Genomic DNA, 23721 nt, shown 5'->3' with positions numbered 1-23721 from the left:
GACCTCCTTCATTCGAAAACCAAGGTACGGAGCAGATTAGACCCTAAGAGAAATCTTGGTTAGATTCTTGGCAAAGTCAAACTAAACTTATTCTACACCTCACTTACTTCTTCCCTCGTACTAGACTTAGGTTAGGTACATCAGGGTAGGCGTATTTTAGAAGCACCAGTTGAGTACGTTTAGCCTTTGTTATTTATGTATGTATTTATCTATGGTCTAGGAACAATACAATGCTTTTACAAAATTATTTTATAATACTCTTCTTACTGTACGCATTATACTTTGCAACCAGTATTACGATTGTAGCAGTTAAATTCTTTTGCATGAGAAAGAAGACTGTTCAATAAATCCTTTTATTGAAAACACTTGTCTCTCTATTTCTCTGCACCTCTTTGCCCGCAATCTTGTGGTCATTCTGGACACGACTCTCTCGCTTGACAAACAGGTCAGCAGAACTGTGTCGACCTGCTGTAATGCTCTGAGGATCCTTAGAAAAATTATTCATTATCTTACCCCTGATGCACGCAAACAGGTTGCAGTTGCGCTCATTGCATCCAGGCTGGACTATTGCAAAGCGCTATACTTGGGCATTAGCAATGGTCTGGTCCAGCGCCTCCAGACTGTGCAGAACGCAGCTGCCCGGTTTGTTGTGGATGCTCCTAAACGCTCCTCGGGCACGACTATCAGGAAAAACCTGCATTGGCTCCCCATGCAGGCGAGGATTAATTTTATGGCTCTCTGCCTTACGCATTGTGCCCTTAATGGAACTGGGCCGGAAGCCATTCGTGCTCTTGTGGCCTATTACACTCCTGGTAGGGCACTTCGCTCTTCCAGCAAAAACCTGCTGGCTGTCTCCCGAATATCCAAGGTCAGATGGGGTGGAAGGGCCTTTCGCTTCCTCGCACCTAGACTTTGGGACACGCTCCCCAACGATCTCAAGGGGATTCCTTCCCATGCCCTGTTCCGTAAAGCACTCAAGACTTGGTTATTTCAAGAAGCATATCTGTAACCCTTCCCTTGGCGACTTCTGAGCAGCCAGCTTACCATTCTTTAGCGTCATGACGCCTACGGGTTTAGTTGCGCTTTATAAATTTCAATTAATAATAATAATAATGAAACGAAGCATGCACGATTGACTGAGTAAAATATCTATTATTTCCACGACTCTGAAGATTAGTTTTATCTTGGGGAACAAAGTTGTCATGTTTATGCGGTTGTCAGAAACTAATCCCTTCTTGTGTATTCGAGAAAGTTTCTAGTGACCTCTGAGCTAGCTGTCACTCACAATTAAGTCTAATATATTCGATAGAGACCTAGTCGACCTAAGTCCTACGTCAAATCTATAGGATATATTATTCCAATGCGCAGAGCCTCTTGGGAATATAGGAACTACACTACACTGGGTGGCGCCTATATAGGTGACTGCGACGCCATAACCAACGCAGACGTCACACGGAGCAGAATGGAGCCACCAATGGTGGGCACAAAGGGTATTGCTCAGTTTCCAGATCCAGCTTGATGCCTGGGAAATTCAAAAGTAATGACTGTGCAGCTAGAAGCCTCTATCAGATACAGAAAAACAGAACAATTCTCGCCCCCATCTAGCAATATGTGCTTGGGGCTTTCATACTAGAAATGTGTTACTGACATGCCTACATGATCTTGGTTTCCATGCCAATCGTTTCAATAACAATCACAATCTTTGAATTTGTTCTTTTTGCAAATCAAAAGAAGACCCCTGAGACATAAGGTTAGCAAAACATACTCTTTCACTTCCCTACAATTGAAATAAAAATCTATGCTGAAGTAGTATTTGACGGTAAAACTAAGCTATTCCCAATGCCTGTATGAATAAGAATTGGTAATGCCAAAAGGATAGGCTTTAAAAGAATGCTGTTTAGTAATGTGATGTATTACAAGTAGAATGCAAAAAGAACAATTGATGGAAAGAATGCAGAACAATGTCATACATTCACCCCAGTACAGAGATCGGGGCCTAAATCCATCGCTTTTTTGCTCCCCATACCATTCCAGTTTGGGGTGGCGAAGTGAGCTAAAGAACGATGATGGATTCAACCCAGATCTATGACTGGGGGTGATGTCTGAAAATGTTTTGCCGCTCCTTCCATCATCTCCTTGTGTTTGCTTTGTATTACAAGTAGAAAGCATGAGAAAGGATATTTATTTGTGTAGATGCAAAGAACTGTAGAGTGATATTAGGGTAGGTTAAAAGGTCGAATGAGAGTTGCACTATCAAGAAAAACATAAAAATCCATGTAGTTTAATGACTGCCCTCCTCGCATTTGTGCGCCAGCAACTTTATTAATGTGTGTGACCTTGAAAGTTCAACCTCAGGCAGCTGGACAAACAAAATGATCACAGCTGTGTGGAGAGCAAGCACTTGTGTGGAAGCAACCAACTCCTGCCCAATCAAAATATTTATGCCTGGTTCCCAACGTGTGGCCGGATCCAAATCCATACTCCTGTTGTGTTCTCACATAATTGCTTGGCAACAGCTGCGCTGTCAAGCCAGACCATAAAAAGAAATATATTAAGGTAAATACGCACTAATTGAAATTCAATTGACTTATCTTCAGTACAGTGATGAAAAATATATGAACAAAATGATCACTGATTACTTTGGTTTCATTCTCTCTCCGCACGCATAGCATTGGTGCATTTGCAAAGCTTTTTGCCAAACCACCACAACAGATCCCGAATCCTTGAGTGGACAGAAAAATGTAGGAGATTAGAATTCTTATGATCCTTCTACTTGTACCATAGCACTCCACTAAAATGAATTACATATATAGTGACTTACCTTAAGCTCCTCTTCCATTTCAGATATCCTCCTTTCCAGAGTGCGTCTTTCCTGAATTGATAAAAAAATGGACAGTTACTAAAATAAAACATCTTCAGTGTTTACATTTCGTGAAACTACAGTGACTAATTTAATATTTTGGGATTAAATACAACAGTCTAAAAAAATTGAGAGATGTAATCTGGCGCCAACAGTAGATGGATCTTCGAGGGTATTTAAAAAAATAATACTAACTGGTAATTTATGGAATTGCAAATTATTAGCCATCCATCAAAGATAAAACATTTTTTTACAAACAACCTGATATTTAGATTTCCTAAGTGCAAATAGAAGAACCTACCTACCTCGTTCTCTATTTTTCTCTCTAAAAAAACAAGGTAATTATACCAATTCACTTCTTCCCAAAGAGACTTAAATTGGACAACTGGCTTGCTTTCATGTTATTTTTTTATTCAACATCTGAAGCCATACTCGGGAAATGTAGTCTCTGAGGCATTCGAAGCAATGCTGGCGTTGCGTCCAATTTTAAAATATCCCAAACTGCCTTGTATAATGTGACTTATTTTGACACATTTAGCATGTTTATCCATCACAACATTTTCTCTGGTGCGGCCAAATACTCAGAAAGAGGCAAACATTGTTTTAAAAAATACACAAGAATACACAGAACGCACATTACAATGTCAGTGTGTTCAGTTACAGTGTTCTTACACCACTTCTCAGAACTGCACGCTTGGGTGCTGGTTTACAATTTGCAAACCTTAACTTTTTTGATGTCCCTTATCCACAGATCCTCCCCTCGTATAGAAGGGAGATACTTGGGAGTTAAGGACATCTCTTGTTCTCGATATAGTACCCACCAGTACCTTTGAACATCCATGAGGTGATGCAATATGCCATGCCTTGTGAATTCCCAAAACTAAATGCAAAAATGTCTAAGCCCAAGACAGTGAGTACAGAGGCATATTGAGCAGTCTTCGGACGTACAACAATCAAGTCAAGAGGAGGACTTTCATAAAACCTGTTGTACTGCAGCAATATTGTGTTTTAGATGTGCGCATCACTGCACAGATCCTCAGTCTGAACAAATGTTCTTTGGTGTTCTATAGAGTAGTTTGGATGAAAACATTTGATGCCAGCAAATACAGTTAATTACTTTTCCAGTGGCCTGGAAGAATGTGACTCGGGTGTTCAATAATACGATTAATTCGATAACGACTTTAATAGCTACTAAATTAGCGAAAAAGGTAATACTCTTAGAAACAAAATGGAAATGGCTTGTAGAGTGTTCCTGCGGGACCATGAACCAAAATATGACGGTATGGTAATCATGAACTTATACATACAGGGGGGCCTGAAGTGTATAGGTCAGAAATGGGGAGTTTCACGGAAGATGTGGATTGACTGTGTGAAAATTATGACAAAGATATGCTCATCCTGATGGGAGACTTCAACCATAAAATTAACCCAAAAAGGATTGATCCCTGGTTTGAGATATGTTCATATAATAGAGGTATGGCTGGCTTACCTGGTACTAGATCGTCAGCATGAGATATATGGTCATAATACCCCCGCAACTACAATACGGAGCTGAATTACTTTGTATCAGAGATAACAGCGGGTGAGATGCTGAGGAACGGTAATGCATAAAGACCCTAGTAACCCTACCAGGTTCACTCATGATGAACAAGTTACGTATCTCCGGTAACTATGTATCTGTAAGGGACTTACATTAGTTATAGATTCCTTACCTTAGAATTACCCCCAGGCGTCAGATTGGATCCGGAGAAATGTTTTCCGTAGCAGTACCCCTGCGCGTCGGTAGGTGGCGTCGGTCGACTCCGCGTTCATCGTCAGCGTCGTGGTCACCGGCATGATGTCACGGTGTCTACTTAGATGCAGCCCCTGCACCCGACGTCAGTTCTGACACGACTTTTCACGCCGCAAGTGCAGCCCCATGCAAGACACTGACCACTGGAACACAAAACTAGGGCCCTGTAAGGGAGTACCGATCCCTAGTAGTCAGTTCGCAGAACAGTGAGGATGGGTGGGGAGGTAAGGAATCTATAACTAATGTATGTCTCTTACAGATACATCGTTACCGAAGGTAACTAACTTGTTCATCTGAAAGAGACCATTAGTTATAGATTCCTTACCTTAGAATAGATAACCCCAGCAATACCAACCCTGGAGGTAGGTGTGCAAACTAAGTTCACACCAGGAAGTCATGGAGAAAAGAACGGCCAAAAAAGTAGTCTCTCTGGACTTGGCTGTCCAGGCAGTAATGCTTAGTAAACGTGTGCAGGGATGCTCACGTGGCGGCCTGGCAGATGTCAACCAGCGGAACTCCACATCCCAAAGCAGTAGTAGCTGCCGTCACCCTGGTAGAGTGGGCGCGCAGTCCTACTGGAGGTTCCTTTTTGAAATGAAATGAAATTAAAATGATTTTTATAAAGTGCGCATAGCTGCCCGGGGGCGTCCAAGCGCTGAGACTAAGGATTCTGTCTAGCGAGACATGAGGGCCGGGGGGAGCTCTACTTATTGAACAGGAACGTTTTCAGTTGTTTTCGGAAGGAGGACAGTTCCGGATTAGACTTAGATGGCAGGGGAGAGCATTCCATAACTTGGCCACATTGAAGGAGAAAGAACGACCTCCTGCTCTTGTGCTTCTGATCTTAGACACCGTGGCCAAAAAGGCATTGGCTGAGCGCAGTTGTCTGCTGGGATGATATGGAGTGATTAGAGGAAGGTTGATTGCCGGACCAGTTTCCCAGAATGCCTGATGGGCAATACATAAGGACTTGAACTTAATTCTGTCCTTCAAAGGAAGCCAGTGGAGGCTTTTCAGGCCGGGCTTAACAGACAGCCTGCGGGGGATTTGCAATAGAGTGCGGGCGGCACAATTTTGAATTCCCTGCAGTTTCCGCAGAGTGAAGTCAGGGGCTCCCAAATACAGAGCATTACCAAAGTCCAAACGAGATTGGATCAGGCCCTGTATCACCATTTGTTTGGCCTCGAAAGGTAGCAGAGGAAGAATCTTCCTAAGGACTCTGAGTGAGGAGGCCGAAACAGGTGGCCGACAGCCTGACAGTCAAACGTCAGAGACCTGTCTAGCCAGATACCCAGACTCTTTATTGTATTCTTAGGTGCAGGTGGCGGGCCTAGACAGGAGGGCCAGATTGAATTAATTGAAGCTGGAGCCGATCGGCCCAGCAACATAAGCTCTGCCTTGTCTCCATTAAACTTGAGACAAGACAGGGTCATCCAGCTTTTTATTTTCTCTAGACAACCTGCCAAGTCCACCTTGACTGAAGAGCCATCTTCCTGTGCCAAAGAGACCACCAGCTGAGTATCGTCCGCATAGGTAACGATCTTAATACCATATGGACAGACGATCTCAGCCAGCAGTCTCATATAGACGTTAAATAACGTCGGGCTCAGGGAGGAACCCTGTGGGACCCCGCAGCCCAGGGGTTTACTGGAGGAAATAGTATTTCCTTCATATACCTGGAAGGTTCTGTCACTTCGAAAGGATTTGAGCCACTCTAGCGCTCTACTCGATATTCCAATATCACAGAGACGATGCAATAGGATTTTATGGTTTAGTGTGTCAAAAGCAGCGCTTAGATCGAGGAGGATGACTGCCACCGATCCTCCCCGATCCAAGACTTCTCTGGTTTCCTCCATAACTGCCAACAAGGCGGTTTCCGTCCCATGTTTGGAGCAGAAGCCCCTCTGTGAGGGGTCAAGCAGCTGATTACTCTCGAGAAAACTTGTTAAAAGACCATTTATATATTTCTCTAGGATTTTGCTGACCCAGGGAAGCAGGGAGATGGGACGGTAATTGTTGAAATTATTAGTGTCCATATTGGGTTTCTTCACAAGTGCCCGCACCATGGCCAGTTTCCACGCGGGTGGAACCGTGCTAGTAGAGATTGAGGCATTAAGTACCTCCAGCATGGTGGGAAGAATGGTGCGGGTAGCAGCAACCAATGTGCGTGGAGGGGCAGGGTCACTGGGAGAGCCTGATTTAACTTGCGTCATTAGAGTAGCAAGAGATTCTGGGTTTAACAGGGGAAACTCATCTAGTAAGGGTGATAGATTACACGTGGCATCCTGCACAGAAGACGTCGGGGCATCCACTGGGGCATTCAAATCAATGTCCGGGAATGATGAATAAATGAGATCGACTTTATGGAAAAAGAATTCCGCTAGATCGTCACAGCGAGCTTGCGAGTTATAGTTAGTTATAGGGGGTTGAGGGAGTTTGGTAAGGCTTTCACAATCTGGTAGATCTCTTTGGAGTTGGAGCTAGCTTCAGAGATTTTTTGTGTGTAATATATTGCTTGTACATTCTTTATCTCTTTTTTATAGTCTCTAATAGATTCTCTATAGATGATTTTGTCCAACTCGGCGTACCCCAGGCACCATTTTCTTTCCAGTCTTTTGCACATGCATTTTTTCTCCCGGAGCTCAGCCGAGTACCAGGCAGCAGTGATTCTGGATCTTTTTAAGGTAGTTTTTTTTGTAGGAAGTATGGTGTTAAGTGATTTTATTATCCAATTGTTGAACTTGTCGTTAGCTACCAGGGGATCTTGATTAGTTAATGGTTTTGTCGTCTCTAACTCATGGACCCACTGGTCCAGCAGATGTCTGGACGAATTCCGTGCTTCCCGTAATCCTGGTGTTAGTGCAGGGATTTTGTAAGTATTCCAGACAAGGGGGACTAACCAATGGTCCGTCCAAGGGAGAGCAATCGGAGATTCTGCCTTCAAATTGGGGCAGTTACTAAACACAGGGTCTAACAGGTGGCCTTTAGTATGCGTGGATGATCGAACAAGCTGGCCCATCTGCAGTGCGGAGAGATCTGTGATTAGCTCTTGAGCAGTATGATCAGTTGTATCATCGAAGTGAATGTTCAGGTCGCCTAGCAGCGTGAAGTTGGCGGGGGAGGAGGCTAGGTCCGCAACAGTCGAAGGCAGAAATGCATAAAACTGTTTTAAAGGCCCTGGGGGGCGCCCCAGAAAAACTAATGTTCGGAGAGAACTCTAAACACAAAGACATACTTTCGCAGTCTGAAACAGGGTTAGGGGAACATCGGCAGGTGTAGAGATCTCTAAATATTATTGCCAGGCCACCGCCCTTACCATGAGGGCGATCTAACCTTGCTATTTGGTAGCCCTGCAGCAGAGCTTGTACTATATCAAATTCCGAATACGGGGTTAACCACGTTTCGGTGAGGAAGACTGCATTCGGTTTAAGTTCATCAAGCAATAAGGATATTTCTATGTGATGTTTAGGTAAAGACTTACAGTTGAGGAGGTACATTTTATATGCCTGTGGGTTCTCGGTGAAGGAAGAAGATTTAAGTTGAATGTTACATTGCTGGCACTGAGTAGGCATATCTAAAGGATGATATAGGTGATGACACGTCCTTTTAGCTTGTGTTCTCACTCTATACAGCTCATTTGAGCTGTAACTTTTAAGATGCCCTGTGAGGGGAGCAGGGGTTGTGGCTCCTAGCCCCGACCGGTCACGGACGGGCGCAGACGGGCTTGCCTTTGGCGCGCCCGCTGCGCCGCCAGGGAGTCATGATCATTTTATAGGTGAAAAAGGGAGGGAAGGGCGGGAGGCAGCCAGCAGGTAGAGTGCTACCCCTCCGTACCCCCAAGATGGCGTCCACCCCTCTCTCGCACGAGCCCTGAATCAGCTGTGCAGGGAGTAGGGGTCAGGAGTGGCGTGGATGAGGTAGGGATTGTCTAAAGTGCGATTTTAAGTATTCTAAAATCCACCAACAGTTTATACACACACAAGTTTAAAAAAAGATTCAATTAAAGGAAGCGTGAGGCGCCGCAGTTTTAAAATAACACAATTAAAATAAGGTATTCTAAAAGATTTGCAGCCCCCGGCTTCCACCTCAGGGGTAGAACAACACACTAATCTGTGCGCCCGCGTTCAAGCGCGTTTTAAGTAGTCAGCAAGGGCGGTAGGCAGCCAGCAGCTAGAGCGCTACCCCTCCGTACCCCCATGATGGCGTCCACCCCTCTCTCGCACCCCTTTTTAGCCAAAGAATAACAGATCTTAATGCATAGGACGACCCATCGAGGGTTTGTGCACTTCCCGACCTTTCTTAGCGCCCACATAACCCACGAAGAGTTGATCGTCTACCTGCAAGTCTTTAGTGCACTCAAGGTAGAAAGACAGCACATGTTTTGGAAGGGTGTGGAAACAGGAAGAAGGTGGGCAATGTGATGGTGTGGTCTATGTGGAAAGAGATAACCACTTTGGCCAGAAAAGAGGGCCTAGAATGGAGGACCACCTTAGCAAGAAAGGGAGGCCTGGGAGATAAGGCTTGAAGCTCACTCACCCTGCGAGCAGAGATGATGGCAAGCAAGAAAGCAGTCTTCAATGTAAGGAGACGAGAGGACAATTAAGTAGTGGCTCAAAGGGAGCACACATAAGAAAAGTGAGGACAAGATTCAATTCCCACTGAGGCATTACGAAAGGAGAAGGCGGAAAGAGATGAGTAATGCCCTTCAGAAATGTGTTAACAATGGGGGACTTGAAAAGAGAAGGCTGATCCGAAAGGCAAAGAAAGGCCGAAATGGCTGAATGATAGCCTTGAAGAGTGCCCAGAGCAGAGCCCTGCTTGGCCAAGGAAAGAATGAAGAGAACCTCTGAAAGAAGAGCAGAAAGTGGATCCACAGCCTTTGCTGAGCACCATGCCACAAATCTGTTCCATCGGCAGGCGTTTACCATTTTATTGGAGGGACGCCTGGCTGCCAAGATGCCATTACAGACTTCGGGAGGAAAGTCGAAAGCTGCCAACTGTCGCTGCTCAATCTCCACGCAAGGAGTTGGAGGCTGGACAGGTTTGGGTGGAGAACTGTCCCCTTCTGCTGTGACAGAAGATCCTCCCGTAGAGGCAGTCTGATCGGAGGACCGATGGCCATGCACAAGACCTCGGGATACCAGACTCTTCGTGCCCAGTCCGGAGCCACAAGAATCACTTGGGCACGGTCGCGCATGATCTTCTTCAGCACTCTGGGTAGAAGTGGTACAGGCAGAAAGGTGTACAGGAGGCCGCAAATCCACTTGCGACGAAAGGCTTCCCCAAACGAGTGCCACCTTGGAAACTCCAAAGTGCAGAACTGCTGATATAGCGTGTTTTCTTCGATGGCGAATAGATCTAACCAAGGCTCTCTCCAATGCTGAAAGAGACCTTGCACCAACTCTGAGTGAAGACGCCATTCATGATCAATCATGCACCAGCGGCTGAGTTCATCCACCCTGGCGTTTAGGGACCTAGCTTTCAGGGACCCTGCCAGGTGTTGAACCACCAGGGATATGCCCTGATGTTCCAGCCATGCCCAAAGGTTAAGAGACTCTTGACATAGGGTCCACGATCCCACCCCACCCTGTTTGCTACGGTACCACATGGCTGTGGTGTTGTCCATGAACACCTGCACTACTCTTCCTTTGACAGAGGGAAGGAATGCCTTCAGTGCAAGACAAAAGATGTGAGGCCTGGACTCCGCCGGATACCAGGGGTGGCTGATCTCCTCGTCCATGTGGTTGCCTCATCCCAAAAGTGATGCATCAGAAGGGAGAGGGATCTGTCGCTGATGCAATCCTGGTTCGTGAGCTACCACTATAACTGTCTTGCAGTCCCCTCCGAGATATGAACGACAAGGGAAAGATTCCCCTGATGCTGCGCTCACTGGAACTTTAGGTCCCACTGCAAAGCCCGCATATGCCACCTGGCATGAATCCCCAGCAGGATGCAGGAGGCAATGAAGCCCAGCAGCCTCAGGGTAATTCTCACTGAAATTCGGGATGGAGGCTGAAACATCGGTATCATAGCCCGAATATCCCGGACTCGCCTCTCAGGAGGACAGAACCGAAACTGCACTGTGTCCAGAACCGCTCCGATAAAAAGGAGCTTCTGAGAGGGAATTTGGTGCGACTTTGGCACGTTGATAGTGAACACCAGCAAATGCAGGAGGTCCACCGTAGTCTGGAGGTGGGAGATGACAGCCTGGGGCGAGCCCCCCTTCAACAGCCAGTCGTCGAGATAGGGAAAGACTGGAACCCCTGATCTGCGCAGATGAGCTGCGACTGCCGCCATCACTTTCGTGAACACTTGAGGGATGCTGGTAAGGTCAAAGGGGAGCACGCTGAACTGAAAATGTTTGTGGCCTACCGTGAACCGTAGGTAACGCCGGTGGGCAGGCAAGACGGGGATGTGAAAATAGTCATCCTGCCAGTCGAATGCCACCATTCAGTCTCCAGGGTCAAGGGCAGACAAGACCTGAGCCAAGGTTAACATCTTGAAGTGGTTGACGTCCCTGAAGTCTAAGATAGGACGCAGGCCTCTGTCCTTCTTGCGTACCAAGCAGCAGTGGGAGTAGCAACCATGGCCTACTTCTGGGACAAGAAAGCATTTGATAGCTCCCTTGGCAAAGACAGCCATATGTCCTGGCGGAGAAGATCCAAATGATCCTCCGACATACAATCTTATGTGGCAAGGAGGGAGGGGCAGTCTCGAAGGGGAGGGAGTAGCCCCTCCGCACTATCTGCAAAACCCGGATGTATGACGGTAGAACACGTGGTATTACCACACGTACCGTTACAACGCGTTTTTTACAACGCAAGTCGTTACCACGACTTGCGCTGTAGGGGTTCTGGACTTAGAATAGTTACATTTATTATTCCAACACCAGACTACGTACAGTAGGGAAGGTGTTGGAATAGTAAATCTACTATTCGTTGTCCTTGAGCGCCCTACAGCGCAAGTCGTGGTTACGACTTGCGTTGTAAAAGACGCGTCAAAACTGTAGTGCGGGGTAACATCCGCATTGTAAAGGATGTTCCCCGCAAAACCTGTCCAACATTATGTTGTGACAGTGGGGGAGGAGATGGCGGATCATGCTGCCCACTGGCAGCTGGTGGCCCTTTAAGGTATGACTAGGAAGGTTTTGAGGCTGCTGCAGAAGGGGCATTGGCGGACTGGCCCGCCCACTTGCCCCCAGACCCACGTTGCTGGGGTTGGGTAGCTTGCACAGCCCTGTGGCTCTGGGTGGTACGTGGTGGGGCACCCCTTCCGTATCCACGACAGGTAGACTACATGGGGGGGAGAAGTGGTTGCGAGACCCAAGGATCTGGCTGTAGCCCTAGAGTCCTTGAAACGCTTGAGCGCATTGTCCTTCTTGTCACCAAACAGACGACGGCCCTCAAAGGGCATGTCCAAAAGGGTAGATTGGACATCTCAGAGAAGCCAGACGTTCTCAGTCAGGCATAGCGCCTCTGGCCTACCGATGTGGAAACCGTTCTACCCAGAAACGTAAGTATCCAGTCCACACTGGATGGTGAACTTCGCTGCGTCTCGGCCCTCAGCAACAGCGGGGTGAGCAAGGCCTGGGCCTCCTCCGGGCACTGTGGCACGCGATCGCATCCCACATCGTGTGTGTATAATGGCCAAAGAGACTTGGTGTTCACCGACCACAGTCCTAAGCTGGCGGAAGGAAACATCTTTTTACCGACTTGGTCCAGCTTCTTGGATTTCCTCTCTGGGGGAGCAGTAGGGAATGCGTCTTTTGAAGACGAGGCTTGGACCACCAAGCCCCCTGGGTAGGGTGTTGGGAGAGGAAACGTGGGTCACCCGGGGCTGGGCAGTGGCGTCGGACAATCATCCTGTCCACAGAAGCCCCTGTGCTGGGCTTGGACCAAGTACCCAGAAGGATGTCGGTGAGGGCTTCCTTAAAAGGCAGAAGTGGTTTTGAAGAGGCTGCTGCCGGATGAAGCACCTTAGTCAGGAGGTTAGTCCTGACAGCCACCGTAGGAAGCTCGAGGCCCAAAGCCTCAGCTGCCCTACTCAACACCACAGCGTAGGAAGCTCCCTCCTCTGTAGCCACGGTAGGGGGAGAAAGCATAACAAGGTCTGGGGAGGTATCCAGACCACTGGCATCACCCAACTCCTCTCTCCAGTCCGGTTCCTCGTTGTGATCTGCTAGAGGGTCAATAGACCCTCCCAGTCCTCCTCTGGCTGCCACTCAGGGCGGTAGGGAACGCCAGGAATTAACAGTGGGACAAAAGTACCCTCCGGCGCCGGTACCGACGTCAGTCCAGCGCTGTGTCCACATCAAGGGTGAGGCTGGGGTCGACACCGGTTGGGGCCACATCCGGCGTCAGATGCGTAGTCACCGTGATCGGTGCCCGGGAAGGTACAGTGAGGTCGACCGGCACTGATCCGTATACAGGCCTGGATCCAGTGCTTAATTTGTGCCAGTGTTTTCCGGTGCTTAGCACTGGCACTTAATTGATAGGGCCGGGTCTACGCATCTCATACGTGCTTCACACATGCACATTAATGTTTTTTAAAATTTACCGTGCCTGACCGTAATAATACTCTGTGCTCAGCGTGTTCAATCATGCAGGTCACAGCGGTTAACAATAGCTGCCCTGCCTGCCCTGAAGCTGCCTGCGGTGCCGTCCATTCGTCCAAGAGAATAAATGTTCTATGTTGCTTGATACTGTGATCATGGCAACCGAAGCCTTTGGTTCCTTAACAGTGAGTGCGTGCGTGAATGCCCAGTTGACTGTGCATGCTGATGCTCGTTGCTTGAAGATGGGCGGGCCGCGGGACCAGTAAGTGACACACCACACACGGGCGGCAGCAGTAGTACTGTCTGACACACACACACACTGATTGATTGGGGTGCCAGGGGCAGGCTGGATTTGGTTTCTGTTGGTTCTGATAGGGGGGTAGGGGCTTCACGTGCAGCACGCGGCGGGACACATTTTTTAAATTTCACATGACCACGCGCGCCACGCCCCAGCATAACCACCGCAGCTCACTGGACAGGACATCATCCATTGTTGTGTCATCCGCGGGCCGCCGGCGCTGCCTGAACTACCCCCGACCGACGACGACGTTGAGGCTGAGCCGCATGAAACATTAACAGCAAATGTATGTAAAATTAAAAAATAGCCCTAACTGCAATTAACCTAATCCTACCTTTCTCTAGAGTGTATGAGCCTAAATTTTGTGCTAGAAGGAGCGGAGCACTGACAAAATTAAGTAGTGCTAGCAAAACACAACACAGAGACCAGTGGACAGCTTCATGTAAAGTTTTTACCTGAAGAGCAAGCAACACTGCCCGCCATATTTAGGAACATACTTCGAGGAGGCGTAACAATTTATAATGAGCAATACTGAGAAAAACGGAAGCCCAAGATGGGTTTTCTCTCCATGTCTAACCTCATTTTTCATGGAGGTTGCACCTAGCCAAAAACCCCTCTATCTGCCCCCTGTTTTTGAAGTGTATGTAACCTCATCTTTCACCATCGAATTCTTCTTTCCTGTAGCAACAACTCTTGTTGCTCTGGGTCTCCTAATTTCATAACTAGTGTACATTCTTCAAAACTTGTCCCCATGGGCTCTTTAGTTGGCAGTTGGTGCGATGAGTAGAGCGTCAGTGGAAGTGTGAGCAGAGCAAAAATGGGAAAGTGATTTGCTTAAGATCCCACAATTTGGGCAAGAAGGGTGGCTGGGGTTCGAGTCTACCATTTAGATACAGGACCATATTCCTCATGTATTTAGTTTAACACCAAAGGCCATTATTGGATGGGGAGCTGTTCAGTTGCGTCAGCCCGCCATTATTGATGTCATCCCTAAAAAGTTTGTCTGCCTTTTTTATGGGGTTTTTTGGGAACTGTTTGTGAGGGGCTTCTAAATATCAACCTGGTAATGAAACCTGAGGGGTCCTTCAATGGCCACACTGTAGCCTCAATTCCCCCCACTGTGAATCCCTCTGTGGAAGCCCTGGTTGTTGGCAGTTCATTCTTGTTTTTCGATTGGATAGTTACACGTGGGTGAGTTGTCTGCCGGATTACCCATATAAATTTAGTGTAGAGGCTTTGGGCGTATTATTTGTTTCTTGTTTAGTAAATGTATCATTACATTCACCAGTGGTGCTGTACCCTACACAAACTTTAGCACAATTGCGCATTCCAACAGCTTTGTAATAGTTGCTGGTGCACCTTTCAATAGGGTTAATCATCAGTGCCCCGGTACATGTGGAAAAATGTTATTTGCATGATGGAGGATAGACGCTATCTGCAGAGGAAACCCCCATAACCCCCTTCTTCTTCTGCTGTTCTTTGTTCAAGGGCTGCCTTCATTGGACTACATTAAGTTTCCAGAAAGGCGCGTGTCTCGTCATTTATTCATAGGCAGTGACCAGTGCTGGATAACACTGAACAAAAAAACATTTTCAGGCTCCTTTCTGAGGGCATGTTGTACCCAGCCTGATAAATTGACCATTTGAACTTCGGAGATGTCATGTCTGTGACTGGTACAGACTCCTGCCCAGCTGCCTGGATTTGAGGACGTAGGCTGGAGCTGTCCTCTAGCTCACTGAATGCTGTTTGGATCTGGGCCTTCTTGCCCTCCTTCTGTTGTTGACTTTTGTGCTGTACATACCTACGAGGAAGACCCCACCGAGCCCAAGGAGTCTAAATAGAACTACACTGCCTATATATATCCTTCAGAGACAGTGGAATGGAAAATAGCATTAAATGCAACAGATCAGAAACAGCAGCAAAAGCAGCTGCTCTCCAAATGTGCTCTTGCGGTAGGATCTTTACCCTCAGTTGCTCTTTAGTTTGCAAGCTGGCGTAATCGCTTTATTATCTGTAATTCTGCATCGACGAGTAATGTGGAATTACTGAAATTACTATGATTACTCCGGTGTAATTAAAATTCCATCCAGGCCTGGAAATAACTTGCTGGTGGGAGAGCTGCTTAGAACCGACACCCCAATGGTGTCTGAGGCACCACCCTATTCTAGATGACTTTTCTTATGCTAGTTTTCCCAGCTGGCGTCCTCCAGGGCAGCAAAAAAATGTCAGTCACACAGAGGCACAACTAGAGCCAAATTTCAGGGGTCGATGGGGGGGGGGGGAGGGGTGTGGGGGGGATACTAGGATGCTTCTGCAATAAGACAAACTCCAGACCAACCAGCCCACAGCAGCTCAAAAACTGTCGGTGTGTGTGCCCGGGAAGCTGTCTCAGCCCAGGCTGACGCACTATGTGGGGGAAGGGGGGGCTGAAGCCCTTTGAGCCCTATGGGCGTTGCGAGCCTGCAGTTACATGCTGGGAGAAAACTTCCAGCACTCACGGGCATTGAATGTTTGGTTGTGGGTTTTTCAGAAAGAGCCATCACTCAAGGGGTTTGTTTCTGAAAAGCAAAATAATATCTCTGAGTCCACGTGACATGGTGGTCTTGAAACTTTAAACATTTTCCCCTACAATGAATCTGCCACGCTGTCATAGTGGCAGGGACCTTTCAGTAGGGTTTGGGTGAGGCCCTTAGGTGTTACCAGCAATGGACTAATAAAAACAGCTCCGGCTACATTAATAAAATGGCTCAGAGGAGGAACTCCAGGCGGGGCGTGGCTTAGCGCCCGGCGGAGATGGCGGCGTTCCTGTGAGCGCTCCGCGGACGCTGGGGCGAACCAGCAGTTAACGGACTCGCTTCTTCTCAGAGACGCCGGCTTTTGCCTTCGGAAGGGAACAGGAATGCTCCGAGACCCGTCTTGCTGCCCTGGGTGACCGCCGCTTGCATTTTTATTGCGTTTTCATTTACTCGCGGCGTCATGACGGCTGCGTCCGCCATTTTGTTGCTTTGAGGCGCGTTTCCCGATTGGCGCTCCTCTTCTCCTCACAACGAATGTATGGACCTGTCCTCTTCTCCCTGCAACAAGGTTGGCCAGATATTCATATTATGATGCCCTCATTGACTTTGTTGGTGTGACAGCCTATCCATTAGATGCTTCTGTTGCCTGCTATTTCGATATTTCTCCTCTCAGCGGCCATTTTGCATTCTGTTTCCCCATATGAGAGCTTTATGGCTTAATCAGCTGAACATATTCCTGCGTCCATATATGGCCATTTGCTACACCTTTTTATGCCTTTGTGACTTTCACCCCACATTCTCATGCCATAGCCAAGCTCGCCTTGTCAGTTTTAGGTTTTTCTCTGGATTTACCTAGCAGTTCTCCTGCACGCTCCTGCAGTCTCCGTTGACCTTCCTCCTACTTGTTGCTGCTCCTACGGACGCAACGTTTCAGGCGCTGACCTTCTCCTTTGGAGGGACTAACCGTCTTATGGATAGGGGCGCAACAGGTCGTGCTCCTAAAACTACGAGACTCACCTTCATTAAAAACTCAAAAGTATTTTCGGCGCTGGCTCATTTGGAAGCCTCTCAGGCGTCTGTTGACCACATGTCGCAGTCTAGTGCGGAACATCCTGTGCAACCCCCAGGGAAGGCCACAACGAAACGACTCAAAAATGATCCTCCATCACTGACGGGCTCCTCCTCAGCTGTATCCATGGAGTTGTTGTTGGAAGAGATACGAGCCCTTCGTCCTTTTATGGAAGAAACCAATACCAAGTTACAGGTTCTAACTGATAACTGGTCGCAGATGGACGCAAGAGTTACGACGGTGGAGCGTAGTGTTTCCGCTCTTCAGGAGTCATCCTCCAAGGTTTCACATATGCAGTTGCAGATTTCCTCCCTCCAGAAGCAGGTTGAGGAGCTTGAAAACCGTAATCGGCGCAATAACCTGCGCATTTATGGCGTGGCGGAGAATTGTGAGGGGAGTGACCCTATTGCCTTCTTCAAATCCTTCCTTCCTAAGCTCCTTCATTTACCAGAAGGCACCGAGCTTAACATCCAGCGGGCACACAGGCTTGGTCGCATCTCTTCATCTGCTTCCACTTCTTCAAGACCAAGGGGCGTCATTATGTATTTCCTGGAATATACTGACTTTCTTAAAGTCCTCTCAGCAGCCAGGGCTTCTCCTCGCCTCACATGGTCAGGCTCTACCCTGTTTTTCGCGCAGGATTATGCTAAAGCTACCGCTAACCGACGCAAAGCTTTCTTGGATATGAGACCTGAACTTCGTTCCATTGGCGCCAGATATGGCCTTTTTCACCCTTGCCTCTTCAGAGTTACTCATAACAACAAGACGACGACCTATGATGATCCTGTTCGCCTTCGGAGCTTTCTAAATTCTTGTCAAACAACTGACATGGACTCTTCCAGTTCCTCCTCTGCTTTTCCTCCATGACTTTCTTGAGTTGTTATTGTCTTTTATTTGGCTCATCCAGTTCACGTCGATTTTGTCATGATTGCCATACTATTTTCATCCTTTCATAAATTCCCTTGTTTCTTGTTCCCTTATATATTTACATAACCTGTTAATTCGTTTGTTACCCTTGTTTAGTACTGTTTTTTTATTGCTGTTACGTCTCTTGATGTTTTTTTTTCCCTCATCTTTTTCACAGATTCTGCATTCCGTTCCACGATGTTCCCCCCGGCTTGACGGTCCGCTCACGTTGGATGTCTAGCCTTCTCCAATTGGCTCTACCCCCCTCAGTTTCTCGTTTGTTCTCCTTCTTGATTATCCTCCCTAGATTCCCTCCCTCATAAGTACGTTTACCTTCCTTCCTTCAATGTATGCCCTTTCCTTTTTCTCCTTTTTCCTGCTTCTTTCCCAATTTCAATTGTGTTCACAGGTGTCACCCTTTCCTCACTTTCATCAATCTTTTTATCCCTTCGTTGTGTCTCTTTGCCTTTCACTTGCATTTTTTTCTTCTGTACATCTACTTGGATGAATCTTCTTCCTGTCCCTATGTCCTATACTTTTTCTCTTTGCTCATTTCCTTTTCCTTCCGTTCTCCCTTTCCTTTACTTCTATGATCTTTTGTTCATTGATTTATACTTGCTCTGGACTTTGATCTTTTCTCTTTCAGTCCACCTTTCTTCTATTTCTCTCACACTTCTGCCACATCTTTTATTGTTTGACTCGCAATTTCTTTTTTCTATTTTTCTCTCTTCTGTCGTTTCTGATTTCCACTTTACTTTGGACCATTTTTCTCTTTCTCGCTTGTTTTCTCTTCTGGGCTCTCTTTTTTTACTGTCCTTCTTTTGCTAATCTTACTCTTTCTTTTATATTATGTCACTGAAAATTGTTACATGGAATGTTAAGGGCATTAACTATCCAATCAAAAGACAGAGAATTTTGTCTCACCTAGCTCGTTTAGATGTTGATGTTTTTGCAAGAAACTCATTTGTCTGATATAGAATCTGCTAAACTCAAAAGAGGTTGGGTGGGTGAAGCTTATTACTCCCAAGGAGATGGTAAGCAAAATGGAGTGGCTATTTTATGTCACAAGACTTTATCCCACTCTTTGCTTGCTCAGGTGTCGGATGCTGAAGGTCGCTGGACACATGTTAAACTGTCTCTTAAGGGTGTTCCAATTCCCTTTTTTAATGTTTACGCCCCTACTGGTGGTGATCCCGCTTTCTGGCATACGCTCTCCCATCATATCAGTTGATGATAACTTCATCCTAGCGGGTGATTGTAATCAGCCCCTTGATCCCTTCCTTGATAGGATTTCTAAAGCCGACTACGTCCCAAACAAGTTCCATAAACTTTTCTCCCAAGCCATTTCCCAACATAAGCTCATTAATGCCTGGCGCTTATGCAACCCGGAGGCGCGAGAATTTACTTTTTATTCTCCATGCCACCATTCCCAATCCCGGATTGACTATATCTTTGTTACTCACAACATTGCCCAGACTCTTACCCGCGCCGAAATTGGTCCGATTCTACTCTCGGATCACGCCCCTACTTTAGTTACACTTGACATCCTTCCTAAACCCGTTGGACCCAAGCGATGGCGCTTCAATAATTCCCTTCTTTTGGATCCCAAGTTTACTAACTCCTTTACTGAATTTTCGGATGAGTACTTCTTGCTCAATGACACTCCTATCCCCAAGCATACCATTTGGGACGCTTTCAAAGCTATGGCGAAAGATTTTATAATTGGATATGTGGCAAAGAAACGGAAAACTGCCCGCAAATTTACTGCTGATCTTCTTCATGACATCAAGAAATTGGAGCACTCTTATTTCACTTCTCATTCGCAAGACAGTTTAACAGCCTTGGTTAATGCCAAAATGAAATTCAACAAGAAGTCTACAGAAGATGCTTCCTTGTACTTACTGAAATCAAGTGCTAAGTTTTATGGTGGTAAAAATAAGGCTGGGAAAATGTTAGCTAATTGTTTGAAAGTCAAACATAACAAATTGAATATTGAATCCATCTATGACACACACTCTGTCCTTAAACATAAGGATGCAGATATTCTCACTGAATTCTCTGTTTTTTACAAAACTTTGCACTCCTCTGAAACACACCCCATCTCTCAGTCTCTAGACCGTTTTTTCTTCAACATACACAAACCTGCCCATTTCCCTCTTGATCTTTCTCACTTAGAGCTTGATATCTCCCAACAAGAACTACTCACAGCACTCCAAACCCTCAAAAAAGATAAGGCTCCTGGACCGGATGGTTTTACGTTTAATTTTTCCTCCATTTTTTGAAACTTCTCCTCCCAAAACTACACTCCCTTATAGATACATTTCTTTCCTTAGGTACCTCTTCAGGTTCCTTCTCTGATGCACACATTTGTCTGATTCCTAAGGAGGGGAAAGATGCTCAATACTGTAAAAATTATAGGCCAATCTCTTTGGTCAATATTGACTATAAAATATTTGCTAAATCTCTTGCAGCTCGTCATGACCTTCTCCTCCCAGACCTCCTGGGTGAAGAACAATCAGGCTTCGTCAAGGGTCGATTCATTACTGACAACACCAGACTTTTGTTTAATGTTTTATCCAAATCTCATCACTTACCCCATTCCCTCGCAGCGATTGCCCTAGATGCTGACAAAGCATTCGACAGGGTTCAATGGATTTATCTTTTTCATACCCTTAAGTGGTTTGGTTTTGGTCCCAAATTTATCTCTTTGATTTCTTTACTATATTCTAATCCCCGTGCAGCGGTTTGCGATAATGGCCAAATCTCCTCCTTTTTTTAATTTGGGGAGAGGTGTTCGTCAAGGTTGTCCCCTGTCTCCTTTTCTCTTTAATTTGGCTTTAGAACCCTTTTTATCTAAACTTTATCAAAACCCGGACATTCATGGCTTTCAAATATCAGCCTCCCAAGTTTAGCTGGCCGCTTATGCGGACGATATCCTCCTCTTTATCTCCAATCTCACTGAATCTATTCCTGCCTTCCTTGCTGAAGTGAGAGATTATTCCCGCATATCTGGTTACAAACTCAATAATGATAAATGTGAGATCCTACCCTTGACGAAGCTTACGTTTAAACCTGATTTTAGCACCTCCAATTTCACTTGGAGTTCCTCACATATTAAATATCTTGGTTTGCATTTTACCCCTTCCATTTCAGATACGGTTTCCCTCTGTCTCACTAAGTGCATTAAAAAATTGTTGGACTTAACGTCCAGATGGCACCCTCTTTACTTATCTTGGTGGGGCCGCATCGACACTATTAAAATGATGCTATCCCCCATAGTCCTCTATACTATTTCTAACATCCCAGTGTCTATTCCTTCTAAATTTTTCAGAAAAATCAACTCAATTGTATTGTCTTTTCTTTGGAACAACAAAAAATCTAGAATGTCCCTTGCTCGACTGATTCGTCCCAAATCAGAAGGCGGGGTCAACTTCCCGGATTTCCCTGCTTATCATAAAGCATTTCTGTTACGACAAGCTTCTTTCTGGTTACAAGATCCTGCCTCTCCTTGTCCTTTATGGGCTAATTTTGAACGCCTCCTTCTTTTGCAGAGTATCTTTCTTTCTCACGTAAACCTTCCTCTACTCCTACCCCCATTCATAAATTTACTACTAAACTGCTCTTATCTTCTTCTCCTGCCTCCCCTACGACTGTTGCTGATTTCCTGTCCTCTACTATTTGGCACAAGACCTCCCTCCTTATCCGCAACACACCCTTTTATTGGAAGGCATGGCGCCGAAGAGGGCTGGTATGGATTTCCCAATTATTTTCACGTTCTTCTTTCATACCCTTCACTTCCCTCCGCTACCTCTATGGTCTACCTACTTCTTTCACCCGTAATTACCTCTTGCTTAAGGAAGCGGTACTGACAACTTACATCCACCTCTCAGACACACTCCTCTCCTGTCCCCCCTACCCCTACCTCATTACTCCATTCCTTTTTACGCACCAATCCCAAGGCTTCCTTTATTTATAAGCATCTTCATACTCATGACTCTATTAGGCCCAAATCTAAAGTGGAGGAATGTTGGGAACATGATTTTAACACATCCTGGTCAGTTCCTTTATGGGACAAGATATGGACAAAGATCCGCAAATCCTCAAGGGCGGCGACCTTGACACAATCCCTGTTCTTCATTTACAACAGGCTTCTTCTTACGCCCCTTGACCTTCACAAACGCTTCCCAGACACTCCCCATATATGCTGGTCTTGCTCCCCCCCCCACAAGCGACTGTTTCATATGTTGTTTCTATGTAAATCTGTTCATGACTTTTGGTTGCAGGTTTGGGCTTAAATCAATGTAAATTTTCACACTTGTATTCCTTTTTCTTATATTAACATTTTTCTAGGAAGTCTTTCCCCTTATTGGAAGGATGTTGAACTAAACCTCCAGATTATTGATTTACTGTTAGCTGTTGCATTTCAACAGATTACAGCCAATTGGAAGAACTTTTCTAATATCTCCTTTAAAGCGTGGTGGTATAACATTTGTCAACCACAGACTAGACACTGCTTTTGTTTATCCAGCTCACATGGCCGCAAAACGCGTGGACTTATGGCTTCCTGTCACGCTTTATCTTGATGTTTGTGCTAAGCGCTTGTTTCACCCGCTGCCCTCGCAGCAAGAAGTCTCCAAACCCCCTTAAATGCTCCTTACATTCCTTCTTTTCTTATTTTTCCCATTTTTATGCTTCTTCTTTTTGTGCATTCATATTCGTATAAATAATGTTTTTTCTTCCTTTCTTTGAATCTACTGCCCAGTTTCTCTTCTTATTATTTTTTATAACTATATTGTTCTCATTGCATACTAATGTTTTCAGCATTTGATACCCTTTTTGTCTTTTGTACTGACACCTTGTTTTTCTTCTTATATCAAATAAAAAATTTCTTTAACTTAAAAGAGGTGGAACTCCATTTTGAAATATAACACTTGCATACCTCTGTCGGTCCCTGCTCTTCAAAGCCAACAATTCCATTAAATGAATCAACATCCAGTATTCTTCATATTTTTTATCTCTAACGGAATTTGAGATAAGAATGTAACAGTTCTCAGTTACAAAGCCAAAGTGGTAAAGGACAGGAAGGTGCGTCTCTTTAGGATAACATTGTAAATGCTGTTTGTTCTTGACGTGAATCTCCATAGAGTGATTCCAGAGAAATGGATGCTGGGTTGGGGGGGGGTGGGGAGGGGAGGGTTCAAAAACGAGTAGTAAGAGGCTCCTAGACCTACATGAACTTTGAATGTGCACTAGAGCATGCCTTGTTTTATCTTGCAGCTACCATAAATCCAGGGATCCTCAGAATCATTGCCTTCAGGTTCTTATCCAGGTCATCTTAATATATTTTTGTGTTTGAATATGCTTATTGATATAGCACAACAACATATATTGTAAGCATTGAGCATAAATGACAGTCATGATACAAACTATGCCTACATCAAGAGAAACAGATGTAGGAGGTATTGTCCGATGCCTTTAGGGTGCAACACATAGCATCAACCAGTTTGAAAAAGATAATACATACTATAATCAGTACATTTTCATCACTCCTTGGTACGATCTGGTACACTACAACAGTGCAAGAAGGTAGTGCAAGAGCGAGAATGGGGCAAAAAAGAGGAGCATTCACCAAGTGGGTGGCCTTTCCAATGGTTATATGTGCATGCATGGTTGCAGGAACTGTTTCCAATTGAAATGTGGGCAGTTTGAGGTGTCTCTCTAATATC

The 23721-nt window shown here is 45.8% G+C and overlaps 1 protein-coding gene across 8 annotated transcripts in view; it reads right to left on the bottom strand.

The window, feature by feature from the left end:
• PPP1R12A (protein phosphatase 1 regulatory subunit 12A) overlaps positions 1-23721 on the bottom strand; it is a 1571083-nt gene that overhangs the window by 68291 nt on the left and 1479071 nt on the right. For all 8 annotated transcript variants that reach the window (XR_013606928.1, XM_078674242.1, XM_078674241.1 and 5 more), the window contains one exon: positions 2822-2872. Coding sequence is in view for 7 of the 8 variants with exons in the window: in XM_078674242.1 (XP_078530368.1) it covers positions 2822-2872 (51 nt within the window). In the remaining variant the exon portion in view is untranslated. The remainder of the gene's footprint in view (positions 1-2821; positions 2873-23721) is intronic.

The sequence above is a fragment of the Lissotriton helveticus genome, chromosome 1_1 (assembly GCF_964261635.1).
Source record: "Lissotriton helveticus chromosome 1_1, aLisHel1.1, whole genome shotgun sequence".
Taxonomy (NCBI): domain Eukaryota; kingdom Metazoa; phylum Chordata; class Amphibia; order Caudata; family Salamandridae; genus Lissotriton; species Lissotriton helveticus.
This window is presented reverse-complemented; position numbering and strand designations above follow the sequence as displayed.